Here is a 26,710-nt window from a genome sequence, read left to right on the forward strand (position 1 = left end):
TACATACAGACAAAGAAACAGACAGACGGACAGAGACAGACAGAATGAAAAATCACTCATAGAGCGACACTTGGATACTTTGAGACCTGGGAGGGCTCCGTTCCACCTTCTGAAATCCACATATGCAGATAATGACCAACGACACACATTTGTACGCCCCTCTGATGGACGTTAAACAGGGTGTCCCATCACCGACATTAGTTGATGGACATTAAATATACCACGGTGTCCTTCACGAAGAGTCGGCAAGCCATTGTCGGCATCCTGGGCAAATTACAAATTTCTGTCGAACGTCACCTGACCAGCCAGTTCGTGAAAGACTTGAGGCAAACTTCCCCTGGCCAACCCCGCAAGAACGTGGGACTTCAAACAAAGGATAACGTGACCTTTCACTGGCCCTGACTCTTCAATCATGTAACGATGAGGACGAGCGATGAGGTGTTTCACTGTCCTGTTAAAAATTACAGGAGAATTTCGGGTCCCAGGGCAGCGAAACCCCTTAATCCCCCCACCACTCTCATGGGTCCTGCACATACATACAACATTCGAGCCATCTATTTATTATGTACGTAAATTGTAAAATAGTACAACACCTACTCTCCCTTCCCCCTCCCCCAGTCTACTCCCTCCCTCCAAGTCCTACTTTCATCATCCAATCTCTTCCTTTTTACCTTCGCAAAAGCGGAAGGTTATGTTTTGATCGCTGTGTATTTATTTGTATGTCTGTGTGTGTGTGTGTGTGTGTATGTTATTCGCATAACTCAAAAAGTATTCAACCGAATTGCATGAAATTTGGTGGGATGATTGGTTATTATACGGGACACATTTGATTAGATTTTGGGAGCAATCGGGTCAAAGGTCAAGGTCAAGGTCACGAAAAGGTCAAAATCGTATTTTTATTTGTCATAACTCGGTCAATTCTTATCCGATTTGCATGAAATCAGCACCAAACTGTTCACTGTTCTGTTCCCTACACTCCCATGCCAAGTACAGAACAGTAGCTGCGGCGAAGGTATGCGCTCTACCGAGTGCCCGTTCTAGTTACAATTTACATTTCCTCCACATCCCCTGCGGGCTCAGATGAGTACGTAATAAATAGATGGACCATTCGTTGGCGTTTTGCAACGAATGAAAAGCATTGGATGCTGTGTCGAATTGAGATTTCATAATTAGACGATAGATTTACCATCGTCATGTAATGTGGCGAATCTGCGAGTCTTAATTCGTCACTACATGTACTATACACATCCCATTGAAGATTACCGTTTGTGAATGTTTGCGCTGTGGAAGCTGTGTGCTGTGTGCGCTGTGGAAGTCAGTCCGTTGTAGTCATCAGGCATTTCCCCGGTGTGAAGTTGTTCTGTACGAGTCGCAATGGTTGTCACAGCAAGCTGTCCCTTAATTGTGCTGATTTCGCTCATAGTCATACTGGCTGTGCTGGTCGGACCTTGTCACACTCACAGTGACAACGGACAGTATTCACGGTCTGCGAACGAGGCCAAGATCCCTTCCGCGGGATCCCATCGGGAGTTCAGGATCGCCAAGTTGGAGCAGATCTGGACCAAGGCGCACCGGGTGAGATCGAGCTGTGTCCTTGATTAATTGATTGCTGTGGGCCTACGTCATCAGTTTTACTGTGCATAGGCCTCGGAGTCGGTGGTGTCATGATTAGAGCGTCTGTTCTGGTAGATGAGATCGGCGGCTCCATCCCCGGCGGAATGGAGATTGGAGGGTCAGCATTTTAAAATGATAAGAGCACCGAGAAACAACCATAGCTTGGTAATAATATAATTCGTACTAATACTAGTCATAGTGCCATAGTTGCCGAGGGGGTAACGGGTGGGTGGGGGGGGGGGGGGTCTGGCTCTGGGAAGGGGGGGGGGGGGGGTTGGTCTGGCTCTGGGAAGGGGGGGGGTTGGTCTGGCTCTGGGAAGTGGGGGGGGGGGGAGATTGGTCTGGCCCTGGGCAGAGGGGAGGTGGGGAGATTGGTCTGGCCCTGGGCAGAGGGGAGGTGGGGAGATTGCTCTGGCCCTGGGCAGAGGGAGGGGGGAGGGTGGTGGGGAGATTGGTCTGGCCCTGGGCAGAGGGGAGGTGGGGAGATTGGTCTGGCCCTGGGCAGAGGGGAGGTGGGGAGATTGGTCTGGCCCTGGGCAAAGGGAGGGAGGGGGGAGGGTGGTGGGGAGATTGGTCTGGCCCTGGGCAGAGGGGAGGTGGGGAGATTGGTCTGGCCCTGGGCAGAGGGAGGGAGGGGGGAGGGTGGTGGGGAGATTGGTCTGGCCCTGGGAAGAGGGGGGGTGGGGGGGAGATTGGTCTGGCCCTGGGAAGAGGGGGTGGGGAGATTGGTCTGGCCCTGGGAAGAGGGGGGGGGGGGGGGGGGAGATTGGTCTGGCCCTGGGAAGAAGGGGGGGGTTGGGGAGACTGGTCTGGCCCTGGGAGGGGGTGGTGGTGGGGAGATTGGTCTAACCCTGAGAAGAGGGGGGGGGGGGGGAGGAATTGGTCTGGCCCTGTGAAGAGGGGGGTGGTGGGGAGATTGGCAGAGGGGTATGGTGGGGAGATTGGTAGAGGGGGGTGGTGGGGAGATTGGTAGAGGGGGGTGGTGGGGAGATTGGTCTAGCCCTGGGAAGGGGGGAGGGGTAGAGGGAAGGAGATTGGTCTGGCTCTGGGGTCTGGGATTGGGGGGGGGGGGGGGATCATTTATGGACGGATTTGATGGAAGTTACGGATCAAAAGTTGTGGATGGATTTGGACGAAACTTGGTTTACATTAATTAATATGATTTTGGTGAAGATTCCAATACGGATCTGGATACAAGAATGTTTAAAATTCTTGAAGTGATTCTTCACCATTGAGTGATAGCGCCAAAAATTATTTATAGCATGATATTTAAAAAAGTTGTGGATGACTTATGACAAAACTTGGTGGATTAGTTGGGTAAGTGACAAGAACAAGCCAATTAGGTTTCAGGTTCGAATCCACATCTGGCCTATCAGTGGGATACAAAATGTAGACTATTCAGCCTGGCGGAGGTATGCGCTCTACCGAGTACCGTTCTAGCTAATAATGCTTTTTTGCTTAATTTTGTATTTCGATGTGGAGATGGCAACCTGTTTTCGAGGTGTCTTTTATGTTTTTCCTTTTTGACCATTCTCAGTTCTCTGCAGTGTTTTTGAGATGGACACAAGGTGGTGGACTGGTACCACACCTAAAATATGGAGTTGCTTTACCAGGAACTTCAATGCAGGATGAGGCCATTTTGCCCATCAAGCCTGTGCGATGGTTGCCAACCTATAGTTCTTTGTCTGTGCTCTATGCTTTATAAATACTGAGCTTAAAGCAAGGAAGCAGCACATGTCATTTTAATGTGTGACTCAGCCGAGGTCTGGTTTAAACGGCCGACCTCACCGACTGATAACCAAGTAGTCATTAAAAGTTAGAAGTTTATTTTTAATTTCCGGTGAATTGCCAAATTTGAGGTCTTTGTACAGTTTAAACATGGAATTGTGTAGTTTTCATGTGGGTCTGTGAGTGCGAGCTCTGTGCCTGCATTTTTGCGTGTGACGCGGCGAGCACAAAACAAAGGCTGTGGACACACTTGGTGGACATTGCAGGCTGAGCATTGAGACCAGACATAAAAAGACGGCATTGTTCATTGAGGTTTCAGTTCCCAATGACTTTGGACTAAATGCTTCAGAAACCAAGAAAATGCTCAAATACTACTGAAAAATGAGGTCAAGAGGACTTGGAAATTGAACAAAGCTAAAATTGTACCAGTGATAGTTGGAGCAACAGGAATGATCAAGAAAACCGTTATTGAGCACTTAAAATCATTCCTGGGAATATCACAACAAACGGGGGAAAATTACCAAATTCCTCACGATATTTGAAAGCGTATCTGGTTTTTATTGTATCCGTGTTGTATGCAGATGGGTCTATCCCCTGTGCAGCTGGCCGAGCTGCATGCCGACCTGCGCCTCTACGAGGTCGAACACTTGGCGTGGAAACACAGTGCCGAGAATGAAGAGAAGCCAACCCCAGATTTCAAACTCCACGGTAAATCAATGCAGGTGTACACAAAAAACTACTCGTTTGTAGCCAGAATCGTAGGAACATGGACCGTGAAACACTGGAGTGATCCCTGAACCTAGTTGATAAATAATCACATGTTACATTTCTTAGTGAGAAAGCTCATGAACTTAGTGTTGCCTTGGTGATGACATGCTTGTTCAGTGAGACGTTATAATGTCCAGCATTTTGTTTCTTGCTTTGGAAACGTTCTACCACTTTGTATTCCTCCAATCCAATTTTCCATTTGTCTCGAAGAAATTTTATTTCAATCCAAATGAAATGTTTAATTTGAGGTACGCTAAATAAACATTTCGTTGCAAATGTGGAAAGGATGAGAGAAGGCCGAGCACAAAGCAATTGGTAAGAGACATTATGGACATTGACTTTGATCATGGAGGAACCTTGCCTCTATTCTGAATTCTCCAAAGCATCGGGACAGCTCTTTGGCTTGGTTGGCCTTTCGGGCCTGACAATACCCCAACAAGGATGAAACCTGTCGGTCAGTTGGCGTTGGATGCTTGTTGTGTCACTGTCTCCATGCTGATGCATTGTTGAATTTGTTTTGGCTATCTAAACTATGCCTGGTGTTGTTTATGCCTGGTGTTGGCTTAGCGGTTAGGGTGCCGGCTTGGGATCCTAGGATCCTGGGTTTGAATCCCGGTCGATCGCTGAATTAACGCCAGGGGGGTTGACTCAGCCTGTCATCCTTCCGAGGTCGGCAAATTGAGTACCAGCTTGCTGGGATGAATGATCCCGGTGTGTACCCCGGTTTAGAATAGGTACACCGTATCCCTGCGCATCGTAAGAGGCGACCAAGGGTTGGCGTCAGGAAGGGCATCCGGCCATAAAAACATTGCCTCAAACAGGGAACCATGATTGTCATGGGGCCCGCAAGGCTAACCCCCGCTCCAGCGGGGAAAATGGCCTTAAAACGATCATTCATTATTCATTTAATATCTAAACTACCTCTGATAGTGCAGTTGAAAGGCCGTTCTGCAGTCTTGAAAAGGCAGGTTCAGGCCTGTTATAATGGATGAAATCAATAGGACATTGCTTCAACTTCCTATTGATTTCATCCATTGTTCTACCTGTCCAACAGCACAGATCAACACTAGCCTTCACCAGCAGACTAGTTCTTCATTTTAGGCCTGTTATAAACTGGTTATAACAGGCCTAAAATGAAGTACACCGTTACAGTACTGGGTTTCGAGGTTTGCCACGAGGGGAGACCGTTTGGGTTCCTCTCAACCACCGGCCCTGAGGCCACCGGTTACGGATAACTGCGGTCTGGCAGGTTGCTAGTCAACCACGAACGCCAATCAGACTTACAAATATCTCAAGGTTCTCCATATAACACCGTTTACCTGAGGGTGACATGGCCGACCTGACCGGGCATCGTGCCCTTGATGCGTACTTGGTTACTTTTTATTTTTTATTTGTTTAAGCCAACCCCAGAACGGACTGTGTAGCCCTCATCGAGGCCAGGCCTTAAATAAAAGAGAAGAAAAGTGTATGATGAAAAGTGTATGGTGTTTGTTTGCGAGAAAGAGAGATTAAAGCTAGCCCGGTAGCTGTAGTTTGAGTGAGACAGAAAGTAAGACAAGCAATCCTGACATGGAGAGTGTAAGATGGTTCCAGGCACCAGTATAACGCTCCTAAGTCAGGAAGGTAGTACTACCCTGGGCGGTTGCTGTCTACAACCTACTACCGACAGAATCAGAAAGTCTTTCCGTCAGGTCTGGCTTTCTTTCCGTCATAACTTAATCAGGAACAGTCTTTCCGTCCATAATTTATTGAGATATCATGCTATATCTACAGTCACGTGAAAAAGTAAGTACACCCCATGTAAAGTTTTGACTTTTTCAACATATTTCAACATACAGCTATTTGATCTTCATTTCAACAATATTGACAAACAAAGGTGATATAATATAACAAATATCATGAAACATTTACATTTTGTAGTCCATTGTATAATTTAAATAAACATAAATGCAAATTTCGCATGTGGAAAAAGTAAGTGCACCCCCACATTTATCACTACTTCACATACCTAAAATTAGAATCAGGTGCACCAGCTCAGGTGCACTCGCTTTACTCCTCCCCCCTCATTCCTTTCCAACTCCACCTCACTCCCATTCCACTCCCCCAGTCGACTCTCCCCCTCCCTCAGTCTCATCTCCCCCTCCCCCAGTCAACTCTCCGCCTCCCTCAGTCTCCTCCGCCCTGCCCCAGTCTTCTCCCTCCCCCTTCCCAGTTCACCCCCCCCCCCCTTCCCAGTTCACGCCCCCAGTCTCCACTACCCCCTCACCCCGGCAGTTGTTCCAATCGAGCAGGTACAGCAAATATCAGAAGTAATTTAACTTTTCTCTTGGAGAAACACAGTGTAAACCGGCCCCTTGTCCTGTTCATTCATTAGTGAAATGTTTTGCAGAACAGTACACGGATGGTGACGTCATTAGACTCAGACCGAAATGATGATCTTCAACAATATTATCCAATACTTCCTCCGGATGCATTGCAGCTGCTCTTGTATATGTTTGCTGAGCACACATTACCTTCCAATGTCTTTGTTGCTCAGCATCCGTCTGTGTTAACGTTCATTGGCGGTCTCGTTCTGTTCCCTCATTATTTCATTCATTTTGGAGAGAGCATTTACAAACGCGAGTGGCGACACGTAAAAGATGCTCCGCCCCTCTCCCCACGTGCAGAGTACCTAATTGCAACTTATTATTGTGACTACGTCGAAAGAATGAAACATTCCGACGATATAAAGAATACAGCTCAAATGGAGAAGTCCCTTGGAAAAAAGTATTTTGGGCGGTATATAAGAACATTACATTGCACCTTTGTGTCCCACGAAAACCAAAGTTACACTTTTAGTTACAGCATACAAAATGAGATTTTGTAAATTAAAGATTTCAAATAAACTTATTTAAAGTGTACGTGGGCATAACGTATAAAATAAGAATGAAAAAATATCTCTCAGCAATCTCCCGTCTGTGTTTATTTATTTATTTATTTTACACTTGGGAATTACATGTCCATGCACACGTGAAATGGAGTTTGTTAATCAATCCTGGATGTGAATACGATTCAGCCTTGAAAACTCGTGCGAAAAAAAAAGAAACATCGATGGAATGAATGGTGTTGTGATAAAAATATATACATCGATGGAATGAATGGTGTTGTTAAACAGGATTACCTTTACTTCCGTAAAATAATGATGAATGAAATCGGAACAAAGAAATATCTGTCGGCAATTTCCCGTCTGTGGCGATACGTGAACGAAGCTGTGCCCCTCTCCCCACATTATTGTGACGACGTATAAATTAAATATTTCATCGTGACGACTGTCATCAAATGGAAAAGTCCGCCACAAATTTTTTATATGTCTTGGCATTTTCCCATCTGTCATTTTAGGCGGTGTATGACAGATCGTGCCGCGAATTTCTAAAATGTCTTGGTGATTTCCCGTGTGTGCATTAATTTTCTCAATTATTGCTGACACCGAGTCTAAAACCATCGATAAAAATGAAATCTGAAATCAGAGTCGAGATAAAATCGTGAGGGTGACTCAATGAATGGCCGTTATGTTACAGGCCTTTGAAAATGCATTTTGTTCTATATAACGGTAACTTTCATCGAATTTTATTCCTGTTTTTTTTCAACCGAGTCTAAAACCATGTTAGCGACTGTGAAAAATGAAATGAGATATCGAATTAGAGTTGAAATAAAACTGTGAGAGAGGGCAAGACACCATGGGCCAAACAAAAGAGGCCTAAAAGCTATGCGAGGAAACAACATGGTGGATATTTGTTTTTGAAGCCCCTCCCAGACCGGGTATAACCACACCCCCGGACAGACTCACACACACAGACTCAGACTCACCTACGGAGAATATAATATATATAAGTTGATCTATAAAATAGTCTCGCAATAGTAATGGCATTTGTCAAAACTATGGTGAATTTGCAACAGCTCTTTCAGACTTGGGGACTTCTGTTTCCCTCCCACACCTGGCAGCCATTCTTGGCCGGTATGGGCTGGATGGACGGAAGCGTGATGCAGAGATCCTTACAAACAGAGTTGCGGACAATTGGGATGATTCCACGGAAGGCGAAATCGTCTTCGCCGATCCGAAGCTCGAAAAGCTCTGGATGAAGGTTTCTGTCTTTTTATTTTAACGTGACAATTTCACTAATGGATGTGGCAAATTTAAGTTTTTCTTTCCACTCCATCAAATATGCCAAGAGTCTGCTGTATAGTTCCGTACTCATCCGTTTTTCACAGAAAAACGCTTTTTACAAAGTTTGGCAGGCAAACCGTTTTATACTCTTGATAAGCATATGCTTTGTGCCGATTGTTGAGATTGAACCCCGCAAAGTTGAAACTTGGCTTGTGGCCTCTCCGTCATCTAAAATAGATAAATGCGTAATTCTTCTACTTTGTTTCTGGTTAATTAAAAGTTGTATCTCTATATGTAACGAATAATATAACATTTGGAGATGGCCACCATTAACTATAGTGCAGTTACACAATAAAAGACGTGCCAGCAACCATGTTGTTTACCATTCACTGGGAACGCAACGTCAGCTGGCCTGTTTGTATTTTCCAATTGGTTTGGACGTTTTTCTTAAATTTTTTATTTTGCATGAGCAACAACACAAATCGTGCCCATACGTGAGACAACACCAAACTTGATTTCAGACACAGCTGATCACCTGGGGGGAAGTGATGTCACTTCCGGAGCACTTTTGGTACTGGCGACACCATTTTTCTCTGCAGACAGCGGGACGATTAAGGAGAAATTAACCGTCATTCTCACCCCTCCACCACTCCCACCTATTGGGACTCCATCCCACAGGTTGGTGCATGCTCAATCCTCTAAATTCTGAGCATCAAGCAAGGTAGCATTTTTTTTTTTTCCAAGTATTTGATACAACTCAGCCAGGGTCAGGATCAAACCCGCAGACCTCCCAGATTCAGACTGGACACTCTAACCACAATGCGTATTAGTCTGGTTAAAAAACAAAACAAAAAAACATTGCCTCAAACAGGAAACTATGATTGTCATGGGGCCCGCAAGGCTAACCCCCGCTCCAGAGGGGAAAAATGGCCTTAAAACGATCATTCATTCATTCATTCTGGTAGCATAATGTATCTGTCTGTAGCTGTAACATTACAAAGACTAGTGAGATACCTGTGCTACGCACGGGTGGGAGGCCTTAAGCAACCAGATAATGCAGAAACGGCGAATGTTAAAGCATGAAACCAATAAATTCCACATTCCTGTAGCACCTTCAGTCGCATGTCAAACATGGACAGCAAGTTCCTGAAGGACTTCCATGAAAAACGTACCCGTTCGCAAACAAACAGGTACGTGTGTTCCATTCCCAGTCAATGGTGAATCTGCATATGGCGATCCACGAATTTCACGTTTAGAACGTAAAACCGTCACGGCATTTCGTCATTCACTTGAACTGGATATCTCTTTTTTTCATTCCAAACAGCATAACTCCAATCATAAATACACATTACTATAATAAACTTTTAACAACATTCGTGACATAACCAAATATTTAAATCCTGATGTGAAGTTCCGTATGGGTGGGTGAATACAATTACGAATTCAAAATCGTACTTGTATTCACTCAATTCCAATCATACATTGATACTTTAACAAAACGATCAACACGATTAATGTTTAACGATTAACGATTAAACATTACGATTGAATGATGGTGTATTGGGATATTATCACACCCGGGCATTGCCGTAATCTGTCCACTTCTGCATTCGCGGCAGGTTCATAATTCTCATCAAAATCTAAACAGTATTTGTAGAATTTCAATAAAAGCCACATCACCGTTCATATCGGTAAATATTATTCCATCGTGTTTGGAAAAACTGGAAAATTGGGAAAAAATTGGAAAAACAATATCGCCTATTTTACTCCAAGGGGTCCCAGGAATACCCACCCAAAATATCGTTGCGATCGGTTCAGCCGTTTTTGCGGTACCTTCGAACGGACGGACGGACATTTGGTGAATTATAGTAAGATGCAAGAGAGACAGACAGACTGACAACGGATGATAGATTGAAGCACTGTGGAATGTTAATGCTACAAAATGGTAGATGCCTCATTCAGGAATCTGAATTGAAGTTGGGTTTTAAATTATTTTCCTTTCTATTTTTTCAACCAGTACCTTGTAAAAGGGTTGTTTAATATGTTTTATGAATGAGATGCTAATAATATTCGAGTAACCTCATTTATTGCTAATAGTGCATAGTTGTTGACAGCCCCAGACAAAGGGGGTCAAAGTTTAATCAATGCATGAATGTGTCCTCTAAACTTTTCATTGAGCCGGTAATTGGGCTGGGTTATACAGTAATTGGTGTGTTGGCGTTGAATCGACTCTTTGGTTACCATCGATGTGTATCGGCATAACGGGTTTTCAATTAATCTCGTGTAATCTGTAGTTCAGATATCGGGACATGGTTTACGAACAGCCACAGCCACAGCCACAAACAGCTTTTCAATAAGAGAACGATGAACTTGAATCTGACAAAGATGAATGTACTTATCTCTGCAGCACCATGGTGCCTGTTGTCGGTTTTGGATTGTGTTATGTATTGCATTTATTTATTGTCGACTGGTGAAGTTGGGTTTTGCATAATACAGTACTTTTAATTCACTGTTCTCATCGTGTGTTTTTAACACTGATTGGCATGTCTGTCTAGGCCCATAACTCTCATCGATTTGACCACGAAGAGCTCATCTGGCTAAGGAAAGAGTTTGAGCACCAGCAGCAGAAGTTTGATGAACTTCGTTCCTTGTCACGGTTTCTGTCCCAAATGAGTGGTAAACTTGTACCATACAGCTGCTGCTGTGTTGTCATTGGACATTTTGTTATGCTTTGGATGGTGAAACAAGTCTTTTTCTTCTGGACTTCTCTTTGTTCAATTTATTTGGGTCAAGGCTGACCTATTACCTTGGACTACACATCATGTAGTAAATGATCCCCGACCCCATTCCTTTGTGGGTGTTGGGAAGTGTTTTAGGTCCCCATAAAAACAATTGATTTCTTCAAAATGCCAACAGGATTACAACAGCAATGCCGGGTAACCTTGCTCGTGTATGGTAAAACTGCGTATAATTGGTATTTCCTTGAAGGTTTCTCTGGCCTTGCAAATGTACTTCCTGTATATTTCCAAGGCCTTGCTCATTCCTTTTTTCTTTTTAAGGATCCAGGGTTATCAAGTCATTGTAGCACACCATTTCTATCTTTTGTAAAATTATAAAAATGATTATCACTGGAACTGCCTTAACCTTTTGAAATTGATAATGTCATGCAGATGCTGCACCTCCTACACTCCCTACACTCCCCACACAGCCTGTATATCTGTGATGTATGCTTTGGGTCTGATAAATATAACCGTTATTTTTGTCTTGTCTTATTTCCTCAGACCAGGTGATGTGCACTCAGCCTTTTCCCCAAGCAAACAATTTGCAATGCTTTGGATAAACTGTTTTTGGATATTTCCTGGTGATGAGGCCACAGCACCAATAACACTGATTAATTAATTGGTACCAAAAGTGGATGGGAATATGCACACAGCGGTGGATTAGCTATAAAATTGCTCCCAACTCAACCAAAGAAAATCTTAATAATGTTGAATGAGGCCTTGTTACACAGTGTTTAATTTCTCTGGATTTCATGGCACTATGCTGGATCACTGTGGATCAGTCATAATGCACCGTGTTGTTATGAAGTAACTTTTGGCCGCTGGCTTCAAGTGGTGTTGTACAATTTGTTGGAGTTGCAACTTGCGTTTTTTATCACAAGCCCTGATGATCTTGTTGGTTTTATGTTTGATGTTGTATGTCTGTGTGCTTTCTCTTAGATGCTCCTTTGAATGTGCTTGAGTCAGGGGAGCAGACAGTGTCTCCCAACTACCTGGCTCTGCAGGAGGAAATGCAGCAAAGGAATCATGATGTTGAGGAGGGACTTTCTCGACTCGAGAAACTTGCATTTCTTGGCTACACAAAGGACAACAGTAAGTGAATTTGGAATGGTGTGGTTACTCTTTTTTTGTAAACATAGTCAAAGCTCGTGGAAGAGTGAATACAAGTACACTGAAATGGATCGGGACACAAAACATGTAAAGTAGGACAAACAGGGAACAGTAGAGGCACACGTGAAAGGAGCAGTAGAGAGAGGTGGGGAAACACCAACAGAAGAGTTGAAAGCCAAGATAGAGGGAGACATGGACAAACAAAGGGTGTGGGGAGGAATGGGGACAGGAGAGGATGCATGGTGAGGACAATATTGATACAGAAGGAAACTCCAAGGAGGGAAAACTGGAAATTTGGAAGGATGAGTGATTTGGGTGGGGTTAACATGGGTAGAAATGATCATGGTTTTGGATTGGGGATGATCTGCGATGGTGCTGAACAGCTGGTTTAAGACCTGGAGGGAGGAATGAGATTGAAGAGGAAGTGGAAGTTGATTCCACAGGTTCGAAAAAAGAACAAATAGTGGAGGTGAGCAGTGATCCTGGATGTAGGTAGTTTCACCCAAAGGGGGTTGATGGTGGACCGTGTGAGCCCTGCAGAAACTTGGGGGGGAACAAAAACACAAAGAGTAGAGTGCAAGACTCAAAAGGAGGCGGTAGAGGTCAGAGGGACTACAGACCATAGATTTGGTTTGTCACGGGAAATTCCAATAATCATGAAGGCCTTAGTTTCCACAGTGTCAAACAGAGCAGGATGTGAGGCAGGGGAGCCAGCCCATAGGGGAGAACAGTACTCCATCAAGCTGCGGATGAAGGTCTTGCAGTTGGAGAGTTCAGGTGTGCCAAGGAAGGACTTTACGACGGAGGATGCCCAGTCGGGGGCTGGCTTTGGAAGCCAACTTTGAAATGTGGTTTGTCCAAGAAAGATCATGGCTGATAGTGAGACCCAGGAGTTTGAATGACTGAACTTCCTCAAGAGGATTGTTAAGAAAGTAGATAGGAAGGTTTGACAAACGGTCCTTTTGAAGAGATAATGAGAGTGTGAGATTTGTCTGGATTGAAAGACATATTCCAAGTGTTTGACCAGATTGTGATTTTTATCAAGGTCTGAAGACAGGGAAGAGGCTGCAGCCTGCCTGAATGATGAGGTATGTCATGGCAGAGGGTTCAGTCATCAGCAAAAATATAAAGGGGATTTTCCACATAGTCAGTGAGATCATTGATGAAGATCAGGAATAGGACTGGGCCCAGAACACTACCTTGGGGCACTCCACCCTTGACAAGGAGAGATGAAAGGATTCTGTTGAAAGCCACACGTTGGCCATGAGAGTAGAAGAAGTCAGTAAGCCTTGTGTGGAGTTTGCCTTGGATACCATAGGCAGAGAGTATGGAGAGTAAGGCAGGATGCCAAACTGCTTCAAAAGCAGTGATCTCACGTTTCACATTATTGAGGGCATCCATCCATCGTTGGGTTGAGTAGAATCAGCGTGTCCAATGTGGAATGACTTTGTCTGAAACCAAATTGGTGATCCAAGATGAGATTGTTGGAGAAAAGGAAAGACTCTTGGACATCTGTTATATATCTTAACGTTAACTTGGTGGTGGTTCTTTATTCTATTTTTGCCATAGAGTTCCGTGAGCCGAGTGTTCGCGAGCTGTGGATGAAGGCCCAAACGATGAACCTCTCATTACCTGAACTGCAAACTTTTGAGGTGAGAGTGAATCTCAAGTTTTGTGCTGCTCAGTAACCTGGGGTCAGAGGACTTTATATGAGAATGCTGGCAAAGTTTGTGAGTGAGGGGAAGCCTGACTCAGAATGTCGAAATTTGCAAAACTTGGATGAGGCAGTATTTGATGTTTGTGCTTTATAAAATCCAATTTTTATGCTGGGAAGGCTGGGAAACAATTTTATGCTTTTTCGGATTTGATTCATCAAGTGTTTGTTGTTGTTTGTGCACTGTGGCGAAAAGTGAAAAAGGCTGTGTAACGTGTGATGCCATTTGAGTTTATCAGTTTACAATACGCAACTTTTGCCTTTTGTCATGGATGTTGCTGTTGCTGTTGCTGAGCTGCAAAATAAAAAAGACTGTTTTAGAGGGCTGCACTTCACAGTCAACTTGACAATGGGGCTGACTGGATGGCCTAGCCTGAGAGGTACGTACGCACTCTTATGAGCTGTCTAGCCTGGGTTTGAATCTCGACACAGCTATAAACTGTCATTCTGGCGTCTCACAGGTAGGGTGAGGCATCAATGTGTGTGCAGTTCCTCGGATGGACATTAAACTGGGCGTCTTGTAACTTGTCAAAATAAGTTATTTTGTTGTATTTCACATCAATTGGTGTGTTTCTTGGAGTTGATGAAAGAGGATAAAACTTTGGGGCAGGATAAACATCAGAGGATATTGAAGGAGATGGCATATGAGATAAGCATGATGTTAACAAGTATAATGTCACGCTTATCTACTCTGCTAACATGAGTGTGTCGTCGATGTATTATAAAGCGATTGCCATTCTTCACAAGAACAGCCACATCACTGATCCACCCCAGACATCTAGTGGAGGCATCTAAAGTTTTTTGTACCTTAATGTATTTTCGGTTGGAAATACATTTTGTAAACATAAGTACTGCACATCTGGATATAAAATGGTTGGAAAGTTTGTCTCGCTTCTGGACCTTGCTGTATTCGGCAATTCATACAGGTCTTTATTGCTTAATATAATATCGCTTCCAACACAAAGTGTACGATGTATTGACATATCCATGCTTTGGGACAAGCTTGACCCTGATTATTTGGCCATGAACGCACACAAAGCACAATAACTCAACCAATTGTAAACGTGGGGTTTAAAAAAAAAAAAAACTGTTGCGGAGCCAAGCTCTGCCTCAGATGGATTGAGGTGCAAGAGTAAGTGCTCTAGTGCGGTCCGACAGCACTACACCCCGCCTGTGCAGAAATATGTTGCATTACAAGATATATAAGGATAGGGCATTCAATTACGGCAAGGGCCTTGGGTAGTCCTCAAAATATCTCAACCTTGTATATGCATTATATATATATATAAATAAAAATAACCACCTTTAGAGGCCATTTTTCCCCGCAAAGCAGGGGTTGGCCTTTTTCGGGAACCGTGGTTGTTGTTGTTGTTTTTTGGTCCCCTTTTTGAAGCAATGTTTTATGGCCGGATGCCCTTCTTGACGCCAACCCTTTTTGCCGCCTTTAACGACAAACGGGGAATTACCAGTGAACTGGTACTCAATTAGCCGACCTCGGAAGGATGACAGGCTGAGTCAACCCCCCTGGCGTTAATTCAGCGATCGACCGGGATTCGAACCCAGGATCCTAGGATCCTCAGCCGGCACCCTAGCCGCTAGCATTATATGTAAATATTTATTTTTATTTCCATGCATGCAACTTTGCATGCAAAAGGCCAGAGGATCCCCTGTTCCACATCTTCCCTTTTCGGAGCAGCTGGCTTTCTCAAGCTCTCGGCCTGCACCATGGCTTTAAAATACAGCGATTCAAGAAGTCCCTTTGCTTTGTCTGCATAGCCATTAGAGTTTGGTGTTAATGGTTCGGATGGATGATTGGTCAAGTTAAAGTACCATCTGTCGAAGAATATGTTCAGCGTGAAATCAAATGGAGTACGAATATTGTGGAACAGTCGGACCCCACTATTCGCGGGGGGGTATGTTCCTGGAAAATGCCGCAAATTGCGAAACCGCGAATGGCGGGGCATTGTTTCAATGGAAAAAGGGGGGGGATTATTTCCCGAATCACAAAAAATCCACGAATATCGAGGAACAAACTGAATGGCGAGGCAAAATCCGCAAACGGTGAGGCAAATCCCGTGAATATCGACGATAATCGGTGAAAGTAGATGAAATTCCCGGAAATGGGGAGGCAAAACCCGTGAATGTCGATGAAAATGATGCAAATGGCGAGGCAATTCCCGTGAATGTCGCCGATAAATCTGCAAAAGCCATGAAAACGGAAGCATATGGCATCGAATGGAGAAGGTTATGCTTGTAGAAGATTTTTTTTTGCATATGTCAGCTGCTTTGTGCATGGCTGCTGAAAGATGGGTTTTATAAATGTGTCAAGGTAGCGGCACGTAAATATATATTTTTTGCGCCCCCGAAAAACCGCAAAATCGCAGGACACAGCTACGCATAGAAAAAAAAACGCGAATTTGCGGGACACTTTTCCACAAATAGAGAAACAGGTCGCACTTTATCAACCGCAAATACGTGGAACCTGCGAATAGAGGGGGTCCATCTGTACTGCACTTAGCTCAAAATGATTTTTCTCTTTTTGTGGCTTTTAGAACGAGTTATCCAAGCTGGAGAATCTGATGGATAAACGCAGCCACATGGTGGAGCGGCTTCAGGTCGTGGGCGAGAAGCTGCGACTGAGCCAGCAAAGCGAATCGGCTGCTGGCTTGCAGGAGAAGCACACGAGTCTTCTTGAACGGACGCGAGACTTGGCTTACAAGGTAAGGCTGCAAAACTTGCACAATTCAATTCTTCATCAACACAAAACGGAAATGGCGTTGGAAATGCACGCACACTTCCTGCACGAGTAATCGGTCAAGGTCATTCAAGTTGAACTTTATGCCTTGACTTATGAAAACCCGATTTGGATAGGAAATCCACGATGATCTTGTAACATGTTTAATTTGCCTTTTTAACCATTCAGGCAAAGAAGCATTTGCAGAGTCTGAGCAGTCGCCTTATGAATACAGGCCTGAGGCACAATGAACTGTGAATATTTGTCGGCACTTGGTGAAATGTTACTAAAACTCACTCGATGATGATTGGTGTTCCATTAATGTCACTGCTTTGGGGAGGTGCGATCACCTCTTCACATCTCTTCAACCACAATGCGACATATTATAAACATTCCAAATGATGCAGCTCTTGCCTTAACATCATGTCATGTTACTTTTTGTTCTGGAAGGTAATATGAAGTTAATTTTTTTTTCTTGGTTCCTGTTATTTGTACTTTGTACCAACGGCCTAGGGCAGCAGATTGCCAAAGTATGCTGTTAGTTTTTGGGCTTTTTTTTTTCTTTTTCTATCGGTGGAATATACTCTGGGAAGGACAGGATGTAACTGCAATATTGAGTTCAAAACTCCAATCCAGGTAAAGGAAGACATTGATTAGTGATTGCTTATTAGAATATCAGACTTTCTCCAGCAATATCGTGCAAACGGTTTTCAAAAAAAGATACGTTTCTGCAGCCACTACAACAAATATAAACTAGATGGTATTCATAGAATACTTACCTTGCACAGTCAACTTCATGCGAGCCAACTCTTCTGTTTTTGAAGGATTTTTTTTATTTGATCCAATATGGCTGCCAGACCACGTGAGCGATGATATCATAAATTTATATTCTCTAATATAATTGTTGCGTACATCACACTCAATAAATTTCAAACTGATCAGACGAAGCGTTTTCCCTGTCGAATTATGACATCATAATTAAGGCAACAATGATATCATTAACCACACCTATTCCACAATTTTTCCATTGTGTGGTTTTGGAGATATAGAGGTGCAACGTTTTTGTTTTTTTTCCCCCAAGATGGTGTCTGTACCGCATGAGCTATGACGTCATAATTATAATTTAAACATCCACCAGTAGAGGTGCTCCAATCATCAAAATTTCGTGTCCATCGGACAAACAGTTGCAGATAAAAAAATTTCATACTGATGAAATCAAGCGTTGTACTTGTCGAATTATTATATCATAATGAAGGCACCGATAACATCATCATTAACATATCTTATTCCCCATGGGGAGTAGTTGACAATGAGCCATGTTTCAATTTTTCCCATTGAGCTGTTTAGGAGATATAGAGGTGTAACATTTTTCCAAATGGCGTCCGTACCACGTGACCTATGACGTCATAATTATGAATTTAAAATTTCTACAGTCGGAGGCACTCCTATGGTAAAATTTAGTGTCAATCAGACCAACGGTTGCCAAGAAAATGAATTTTAAAAATGCAGACACGCCACACATATGGACGCAACCGAATGCCTAACTGTTTCTCGCTTCGCGAGTACAGGGTATTAATTGGCACTGTCGTCACCCAACTGTGTCGAGGGTTGTCTCTCCCATCAACCATTACAGGGCAATGATTAACACAACTTGGCATCCAAGGGTGGTTCGGAACTACCTTGCCAGAATGGGCAAAAAAATTGTGATTCAGGTGGAAGTACCTTGTATTGCTAACTTAGTGTAAACTTGGAAGATTTAGTCCATTCGGATAAATCAACTCTCCGTAATCACACTTGTGGTCACAGCTACAAGGCAGCCAAACTGATGTCGTAAGCCTCATGTGACTGTTACCCAACGTCTATCCTCTCACCTCCCACCCACAACCTTGCATTACGGGACTTGAAGATACACAAGGAAAGATGCATTAACACAGTTTGAGAATGTGGAAAGGACACAACACAACATGCATTTTAAGGCCATTTTCCCTGCTAGAGCAGGGGTTAGCCTTGCGGTCCCCATGACAATCTTCTCCATTTTGCCCTATTTTCTGCATCTCTCCTTGTTAACCCCCTTGCCCGCATTTCTTCTTCCACCATCTTTAGCCAAGTCTTTCTCGGTCTTCCCCGTCCTCAACTTCCTTCCACATTCATTTCCATCACTCTTCTCAACCAGTCACTTTCATCCTTCCTCAACACATGACCAAACCATCTCAACCTGTTCCTCTTCACAGCATAAATCACAGGCTCTATTCCCATCATCTTTCGCAATTCATCATTTGTCTTCCTCTCTCTCAACGATACTCCACACATCCACCGAACCATTCGCATTTCCACCCTTTCCAACCTTCGTTGCTGCTCTACATTCATGACCCATGTCTCGCTCCCATAAATCATAACACTTCTCACACATGCAGCATACACCTTTCCCTTCAGCTTCAACGACACTCCCCTCCTCATCAGCACGCCACTCAGTTCCCGAAACTTCTTCCATGCACATCTCACTGTAGCAACCGTTGCCGAGTCTGATCCACCTTCTCCATTCAGCATGTCTCCGAGGTAGCAAAATGTTTTCACACCTTCCAGCTTCACGCCGTCTCCAAGATCCAACTCAACATTTCCTCCATCTGCAGCTCCCTCTGTGCACACCTTACATTTGAATGTAGCTGCCACACTGGTTAATGACCCTCTCAGACCGCTACATTTTTGATGAACCCACTCAGCGCACATTGTACATTGAATGGAGTTCACTCCGACACCCTTCCTGCAGACAGCACATGGCCACTTCCCAGTTCTTTCCACCTCACCACATGCTTTACCACTTGCCATCACCTTCGTCTTTCCTATATTCACCTTCAGACCTTTTGTCTCCATACATTCCTTCCACTTGTTCATCTTTTCCTTCAGTCCATCAATACTTTCCGCAATCAACACCAGATCATCTGCATACAACAACTCCCACGGTAAACCCTCCTTTACGTTCCGAGCCAGCACCTCCATCACAGCTACAAATAGTAGTGGACTTAGTACCGACCCCTGATGCACTCCCACCTTCACCTCAAACTCACCACTGTTCCCGTCCTTCGTCCTTACAGCTGTGCGCGCTCTTTTGTACATTGCCATCACTACTCTGATCAACCATTCCTCCACTTCTAACTTCCTCAATGCCCATGTCAATACTTCGCATGGAACCCTATCGAATGCTTTCTCCAGATCAACAAACCCAAGAAACAACTTCTTCCTCTTCTCCATGTACTTCTCCTGCAACTGCCTCACAATAAAGAGCGCGTCTGTCGTTCCTCTTCCTGGCATAAATCCAAACTGCATTTCGTCAATCTTCACCTTCTTCCTTATCCTCCTCTCCAACACCCTTTCCATTACCTTCATTCCATGCTCCAATAACTTTATCGCTCGGTACGAGCCACAGTCCAGAGAGTCAGCTTTCCCCTTGTATAGAGGGACGAGGGTACTCAGTTCCCAATCCACTGGAATGTGGCCTTCTTTCACCACCAGATTACAGATCTCTGTCATTCTCTTCACACCCCAACTTCCTGCTGCCTTCAACATATCTCCCACAACCCCCGTCGGTCCTCCCGCTTTTCTACTCTTCATTGCTTTTATCGCTTCCTCAACTTCCTTCTCAGTTATCTTCTCTGCCGGTCCTAAAACTGGGTTACTCTCTATGTTGCCATCCCATTCATTCTCTGTGTTCAACAGCATTTCCATATATCTTTTCTATCTTCCTTTAATTCCATCTGGGTCCACAACGATTTGTCCCACTTCATCCTTCAAGCAACTCAGCCCCCCCCCCCACCCCCCCATCACATCACACCTCTCTTTCGCTATCTGCTTTGCAATCCTGAATACCGCTGTCTGACCCTCTTCCGAATCCAATGTGGAAATGATGCAATGTGGAAAGGATAGCAGGATGGAATAGAAGCCACACAAGGATTAAGAGACAATCTCACAAATGGGAGGATGATCTTTGCACAGTTCAGCTGTTATGGACATTTTTTGTATTGATTGGCAACATATCCATGATACAAGGCTGTTTGAACTTTATAAAGCATTTGGAAAATGTCCATCATAACCAAATACATGTAAAGGCGAATGTATATGGTATGCTGTATGTACAGTAGTGTCGAGAGTGCAGGAATGTCCGAGTGCCACAAGTACAGCGGCTACTCTTTCCTTCATTAATCCACAGTGTTTAAATGATCAAAATAGTCATTTGTGTCGACGAGGCTGGCCATTTCTGGACAAATGATTAACTTTGGAGATGTTAATAAACAACTCGCTGATTTGATTTTTTTTTTTTGTCTTTTTTTTGCTGATGTACACTGAGATGCTGAAACCAAAAAGAAGAAGATTATTGTGCCTCCCAGCAAATTCCAGGATGCTTGCACTACAATTGAGAGGAATCCTGTAGACCTCAGCAGATTTTCCTTTGGAGTCCAATCTGCACAGGCATTTACGATCTGCAAATTCCATCCTGTGGACAACAAAAGGAGAGACAATAGGGGAAAATATAGTCTGCAAGTAGTATAAATTAAATCTTACAAATCCTAAAAATGATGAAAAAAATATATATATATATATATAGCGCAGTCATATCAATTGCAGACGTGCTGTTCAATAATTTAATAATGAATGTACTCTATTCAAAGTGATGGATCTGCTGAAGCAGTTTCTTGGCTCGGTTTACAATCCCGGAAGGGTCTGCACTCTGACACAGGAAGTCAGAGCAGGGATTTGTAATTTGTTGAGGGTCTTGATGATAAATCGCCTACTCTTATCAAAAAACACTGTGGGATCTTTAACGCCAACCAACTAATCCTAGCATACATGATACCCAGCGAATGGCCATCTAATGGACGGTGGTGCATTTTGTGATGAAACACCAGTCCGGTAGTTTACAGTCGGATCGGGGATCGAACCGAGACTAAATGCAGAGGTCATGCACCTATCTTTGAGCTGTCTCGTCTAGGTTTGATCCCCACCCTGACTATAAACTTGGAATGTTGTTTCGAAAGCAGATTGTTGCACCAAAAAAGTGCTCCGCCCCTTAATCCGACGTTACGCTTGGTATTTTGGTGTTTCCTCTGCTCGCAATAGTTGGCGAATGTTAAATATCCCAAGGCGTCGATATAGTGAAGAGAAGGTGAGTTGTCACCAGCACCCTGAACAAATTACAAATTGGTGCGCAAATCAGCTCCACTTGAATGTCAGGACTGGCATGATTGTTTGTGAAAAACTTGGGTAAAAAAAAAACAGTCCCGAGCTGACCCCACAAAAAGGTGGGAATAATTGAAGTAGCGGTCGTAGTTGTAGTAGTAGTCTCTACATTTCTATCCAAAGGATTCGTTTTAAAAGCAAAAGATCACGAGTGATCCTACAGCTCTCTGGCAACAAGATGTTCTTGGTCCGTTATAGGCGTACGTGGTTTATGCTTTTTTATGCATCCTCAGCCGGAGGCATTATGGCTTTGAGATGTCCGTCCATGCGTCTGTTATGGTTTTTCTTTTTGCTGTGACAACTTCTGTACCACCACAGGGATTTTCATGATTAACAGATTCACTTGTTCAATTTTGGTTTCAACAGGTCAAAGGTCATGTGCCCTTTGAAAATCATTTTGCAGACCACAACTTCGACCTATATCTATATCTCTCTCTCTCTCCCTCTCTTTCTCTCTCTCTCGTCTCTAATGGCCCATATAATGTGACCTTAAATTGAGGTCAAACGTAACAGAGAGTTGACATCTAACGCGGGTGGAGGCATGTCCATTGATGCATTCCCATAAATTTACATCTTTAACCTAACACACTTATTGTAAGCAATATATAGTCAATAATTACACCCGTTAAGGAGTATGGTTTCTCCCTTAAGTGGTACGGTTTCTACGGTCAAACCATATGTTGTAATATGATGTCTGAGGTCAACCTGTAACATGCTTTACAAGGTGAACTCGTATGTAACCTTCCACACAGGCTTACTTTCCCTTGTATACAGATATATCCCATCTCGTCTATAGTTATCATACCTATCCTCTTGCCCCTGGTACACCAAACACTGTGTCGAGGCATTTGCCTTCAAACAACTTCCCTTCTCCTCCTGCAAGGCAAATCTGGCCGAAGGCAACCTCAGATCATTCCACAAAGCCTGGAGTAAGTGTGTCTCCACTCCCATGAAAGCCAGAAAACAATACTTGGCCAACCTCGAGGCTGAACTCTCAAAACCTTCAATTTGCTCCCAAGCACTCCCATTTTCCAGGTTACGGTGACTAGCCCACCCCCAGATGATCCCTTTCCCAAGCACTCCCATTTTCCAGGTTACTGTGACTAGACCACCCCCAGATGACCCCTTTCCCAAGCACTCCCATTTTCTACGTTACTGTGACAAGCCCACCCCAGATGACCCCATTCTCATGCACTCCCATTTTCCATGTTACTGTGACTAGCCCACCCTCAGATGACCCCTTTCCCAAGCACTCCCATTTTCTAGGTTACTGTGACATGTGCGATAGAGAAGCTGATGGAAAACGTGAAAGATGAGGAAGTTGTTGTGGTAGGAGGAGACCTAAATGGACATGTGGGAAGGAGTTTGGATGGTTTTGAGGGATTTCATGGGGTTAACAGATATGGTGTGAGAAATGGAGAAGGTGAAAGGATTTTGGAGTTTGCTGATTTGTTGATTTGTAATACTCAGTTCCAGAAAGAGGATAATAAGCTTGTTACATACACGTCAGGTGGGTCGACGACAACCGTTGACTACCTGATGGTGCGTAGGCGAGATAGGGGGCACCTCCGGGACACAAAGGTGATCCCGGGGGAGGAGGCTGTTTCACAGCACCACTTGGTTGTCTGCGACATAAGGGTGAAAGGTGCGAGGAGAGCTCGGCGGGTGAAGTACCAACCGAGAATGAATGTGTGGAGGTTGAAAGAGGTGACAGTAAAGGAGGCATTAAAAGAGAGGCTGAGTAGGGTAGAGGATGATGTGGTTGAGCCTGAAAGTGGTTGGATGTCAATGAAAGCTAGTCTGTTGGGAGCCGTTGGTGAGGTATGTGGATGGACAAAAGGACCACCGAGGCACTCAGAAACATGGTGGTGGAATGATGAAGTTGGAAAGAGGATTGACGAGAAGAGGAATAAGTTCAAGGAGTGGCAGAAGGCGAAGGGTACGGGAGCAGAAACAGCAGAGCATGAAAGTTATAAGGCAGCCAAGAAGGCTGCAAAGAAAGAGGTGGCAAAGGCACAGGAGGCATGGAGGAAAATGTTCGGAGAACGCTTGGATTCGGAAGAGGGTCAGAGAGCAGTATTCAGGATTGCAAAGCAGATAGCGAAAGAGAGGTGTGATGGGGGTGAGTTGCTTGAAGGATTAAGTGAGACAAATCGTTATGGACCCAGATGGAATTAAAGGAAGATGGAAAAGATATATGGAAATGCTGTTGAATACAGAGAATGAATTGGATGGCAACATCGAGAGTAACCCAGTTTTAGGACCGGCAGAGAAGATAACTGAGAAGGAAGTTGAGGAAGCGATAAAAGCAATGAAGAGTAGAAAAGCGGGAGGGCCGACGGGAGTTGTGGGAGATATGTTGAAGGCAGCAGGAAGTTGGGGTGTGAAGAGAATGACAGATCTGTAATCTGGCGGTGAAAGGAGGCCGCATTCCAGTGGATTGGGAACTGAGTACCCTCGTCCCTCTATACAAGGGGAAAGGTGACCCTCTAGAGTGTGGCACATACCGAGCGATAAAGTTATTGGAGCATGGAATGAAGGTATTGGAAAGGGTGTTGGAGAGGAGGATAAGGAACAAAGTGAAGATCGACGAAATGCAGTTTGGATTTATGCCAGGAAGAGGAAAGACAGACGCGCTTTTTATTGTGAGGCAGTTGCAGGAGAAGTACATGGAGAAGAGGAAGAAGTTGTTTCTTGGGTTTGTTCATCTGGAGAAAGCATTCGATAGGGTTCCACGCAAAGTATTGACATGGGCAATGAGGAAGTTAGGAGTGGAGGAATGGTTGATCAGAGTAGTGATGGCAATGTACAAAAGAGCGCGCACAGCTGTAAGGACGAAGGACGGGAACAGTGGTGAGTTTGAGGTGAAGGTGGGAGTGCATCAGGGGTCGGTACGAAGTCCACTACTATTTGTAGCTGTGATGGAGGTGCTGGCTCAGAACGTAAAGGGGGGTTTACCGTGGGAGTTGCTGTTTGCAGATGATCTGGTGTTGATTGCGGAAAGTATGGATGGACTGAAGGAAAAGATGAACAAGTGGAAGGAATGTATGGAGACAAAATGTCTGAAGGTGAATATCGGAAAGACGAAGGTGAATATCGGAAAGACGAAGGTGATGGCAAGTGGTAAAGCATGTGGTGAGGTGGAAAGAACTGGGAAGTGGCCCTGTGCTGTGTGCAGAAAGAGTGTCGGAGTGAACTCCATTCAATGTACAATGTGCGCTGAGTGGGTTCATCAAAAATGTTGTGGTCTGAGAGGGTCATTAACCAGTGTGGCAGCTACATTCAAATGTAAGGTGTGCACAGAGGGAGCTGCAGATGGAGGAAATGTTGAGTTGGATCTTGGAGACGGCGTGAACCTGGAAGGTGTGAAAACATTTTGCTATCTCAGAGACATGCTGAATGGAGAAGGTGGATCAGACTCGGCAACGGTTGCTGGAGTGAGATGTGCATGGAAGAAGTTTCGGGAACTGAGTGGCGTGCTGATGAGGAGGGGAGTGTCGTTGAAGCTGAAGGGAAAGGTGTATGCTGCATGTGTGAGAAGTGTTATGATTTATGGGAGCGAGACATGGGTAATGAAGGTAGAGCAGCAACAAAGGGTGGAAATGCGAATGGTTCGATGGATGTGCGGGGTATAGTTGAGAGAGAGGAAGACAAATGATGAATTGCAAAAGATGATGGGAATAGAGCCTGTGATTGATGCTGTGAAGAGGAACAGGTTGAGATGGTTTGGTCATGTGTTGAGGAAGGATGAAAGTGACTGGTTGAGAAGAGTGATGGAAATGAATGTAGAAGGAAGTAGAGGACGGGGAAGACCGAGAAAGACTTGGCTAAAGATGGTGGAAGAAGAAATGCGGGCAAGGGGGTTAACAAGGAGAGATGCAGAAAATAGGGCAAGATGGAGAAGATTGTCATGGGGCCCGCTAGGCTAACCCCCGCTCTTGCAGGGAAAATGGCCTTAAAATGCATGTTGTTGTTGTTGTTTTGTTGTGACAAGCCCACCCCAGATGACGCCATTCTCAAGCACTCCCATTTTCCAGGTTACTGTAACTAGCCCACCCCCAGATGGCCCCATTCGCAAGCATTCCCATTTTCCAGGTTACTGTGACTAACCCACCCCAGATGACCCCATTCTCAAGCATTCCCATTTTCCAGGTTGCTGTAACTAGCCCACCCCAGATGATCCCATTCTCAAGCACTCCCATTTTCCAGGTTACTGTAACTAGCCTACCCCAGATGACCCCATTCTCAAGCATTCCCATTTTCCAGGTCACTGTAACTAGCCCACCCCAGATGACGCCATTCTCAAGCACTCCCATTTTCCAGGTTAATGTAACTAGCCCACCCCCAGATGACCCCCATTCCCAAGCATTCCCATTTTCCAGGTTACTGTAACTAGCCCACCCCAGATGACCTCATTCTCAAGCACTCCCATTTTCCAGGTTACTGTAACTAGCCCACCCCCAGATGACCCCCATTCCCAAGCATTCCCATTTTCCAGGTTACTGTAACTCACCCGCCCCAGATGACCCCATTCTCAAGCACTCCCATTTTCCAGGTTACTGTAACTAGCCCACCCCAGATGACCCCATTCTCAAGCACTCCCATTTTCCAGGTTACTGTAACTAGCCCACCCCAGATGACCCCATTCTCAAGCACTCCCATTTTCCAGGTTACTGTAACTAGCCCACCCCAAATGACCCCATTCTCAAGCACTCCCATTTTCCTGGTTACTGTGACGTGCCAACCCCAGATGACCCCATTCTCAAGCACTCCCATTTTCCAGGTTACTGTAACTAGTCCACCCCAGATGACCCCATTCTCAAGCACTCCCATTTTCCAGGTTACTGTGTGGAGCCACCCCCAGATTACCCCATTCTCAAGCATTC

General features: G+C 44.5%; 1 protein-coding gene across 2 annotated transcripts; it reads left to right on the plus strand.

Annotated features, from left to right (window-relative positions):
• The first annotated feature begins 1,218 nt into the window (after positions 1 to 1,218).
• On the plus strand, positions 1,219 to 20,895 carry LRPAP1 (LDL receptor related protein associated protein 1). Of its 2 annotated transcripts, none has more exons than XR_013622317.1 (8): positions 1,219 to 1,575; positions 3,924 to 4,050; positions 8,092 to 8,231; positions 10,810 to 10,930; positions 11,974 to 12,126; positions 13,714 to 14,238; positions 16,411 to 16,578; positions 16,782 to 20,895. XR_013622317.1 is itself a non-coding variant. In XM_068107886.2 (8 exons), exons 1-8 carry the CDS (start codon positions 1,375 to 1,377, stop codon positions 16,848 to 16,850), a joined length of 1,062 nt encoding a protein of 353 aa, XP_067963987.2. In that variant the 5' UTR covers positions 1,219 to 1,374; the 3' UTR covers positions 16,851 to 20,895. The 2 variants fall into 2 exon arrangements, 1 of the variants encoding a protein (XP_067963987.2); XM_068107886.2 differs by having other exon boundaries at positions 13,714 to 13,796.
• The last annotated feature ends 5,815 nt before the right edge of the window (positions 20,896 to 26,710 follow it).

Source organism: Myxine glutinosa, chromosome 2 (assembly GCF_964187855.1).
Source record: "Myxine glutinosa chromosome 2, kmMyxGlut1.1, whole genome shotgun sequence".
NCBI classification, from domain to species: Eukaryota; Metazoa; Chordata; class Myxini; order Myxiniformes; family Myxinidae; genus Myxine; species Myxine glutinosa.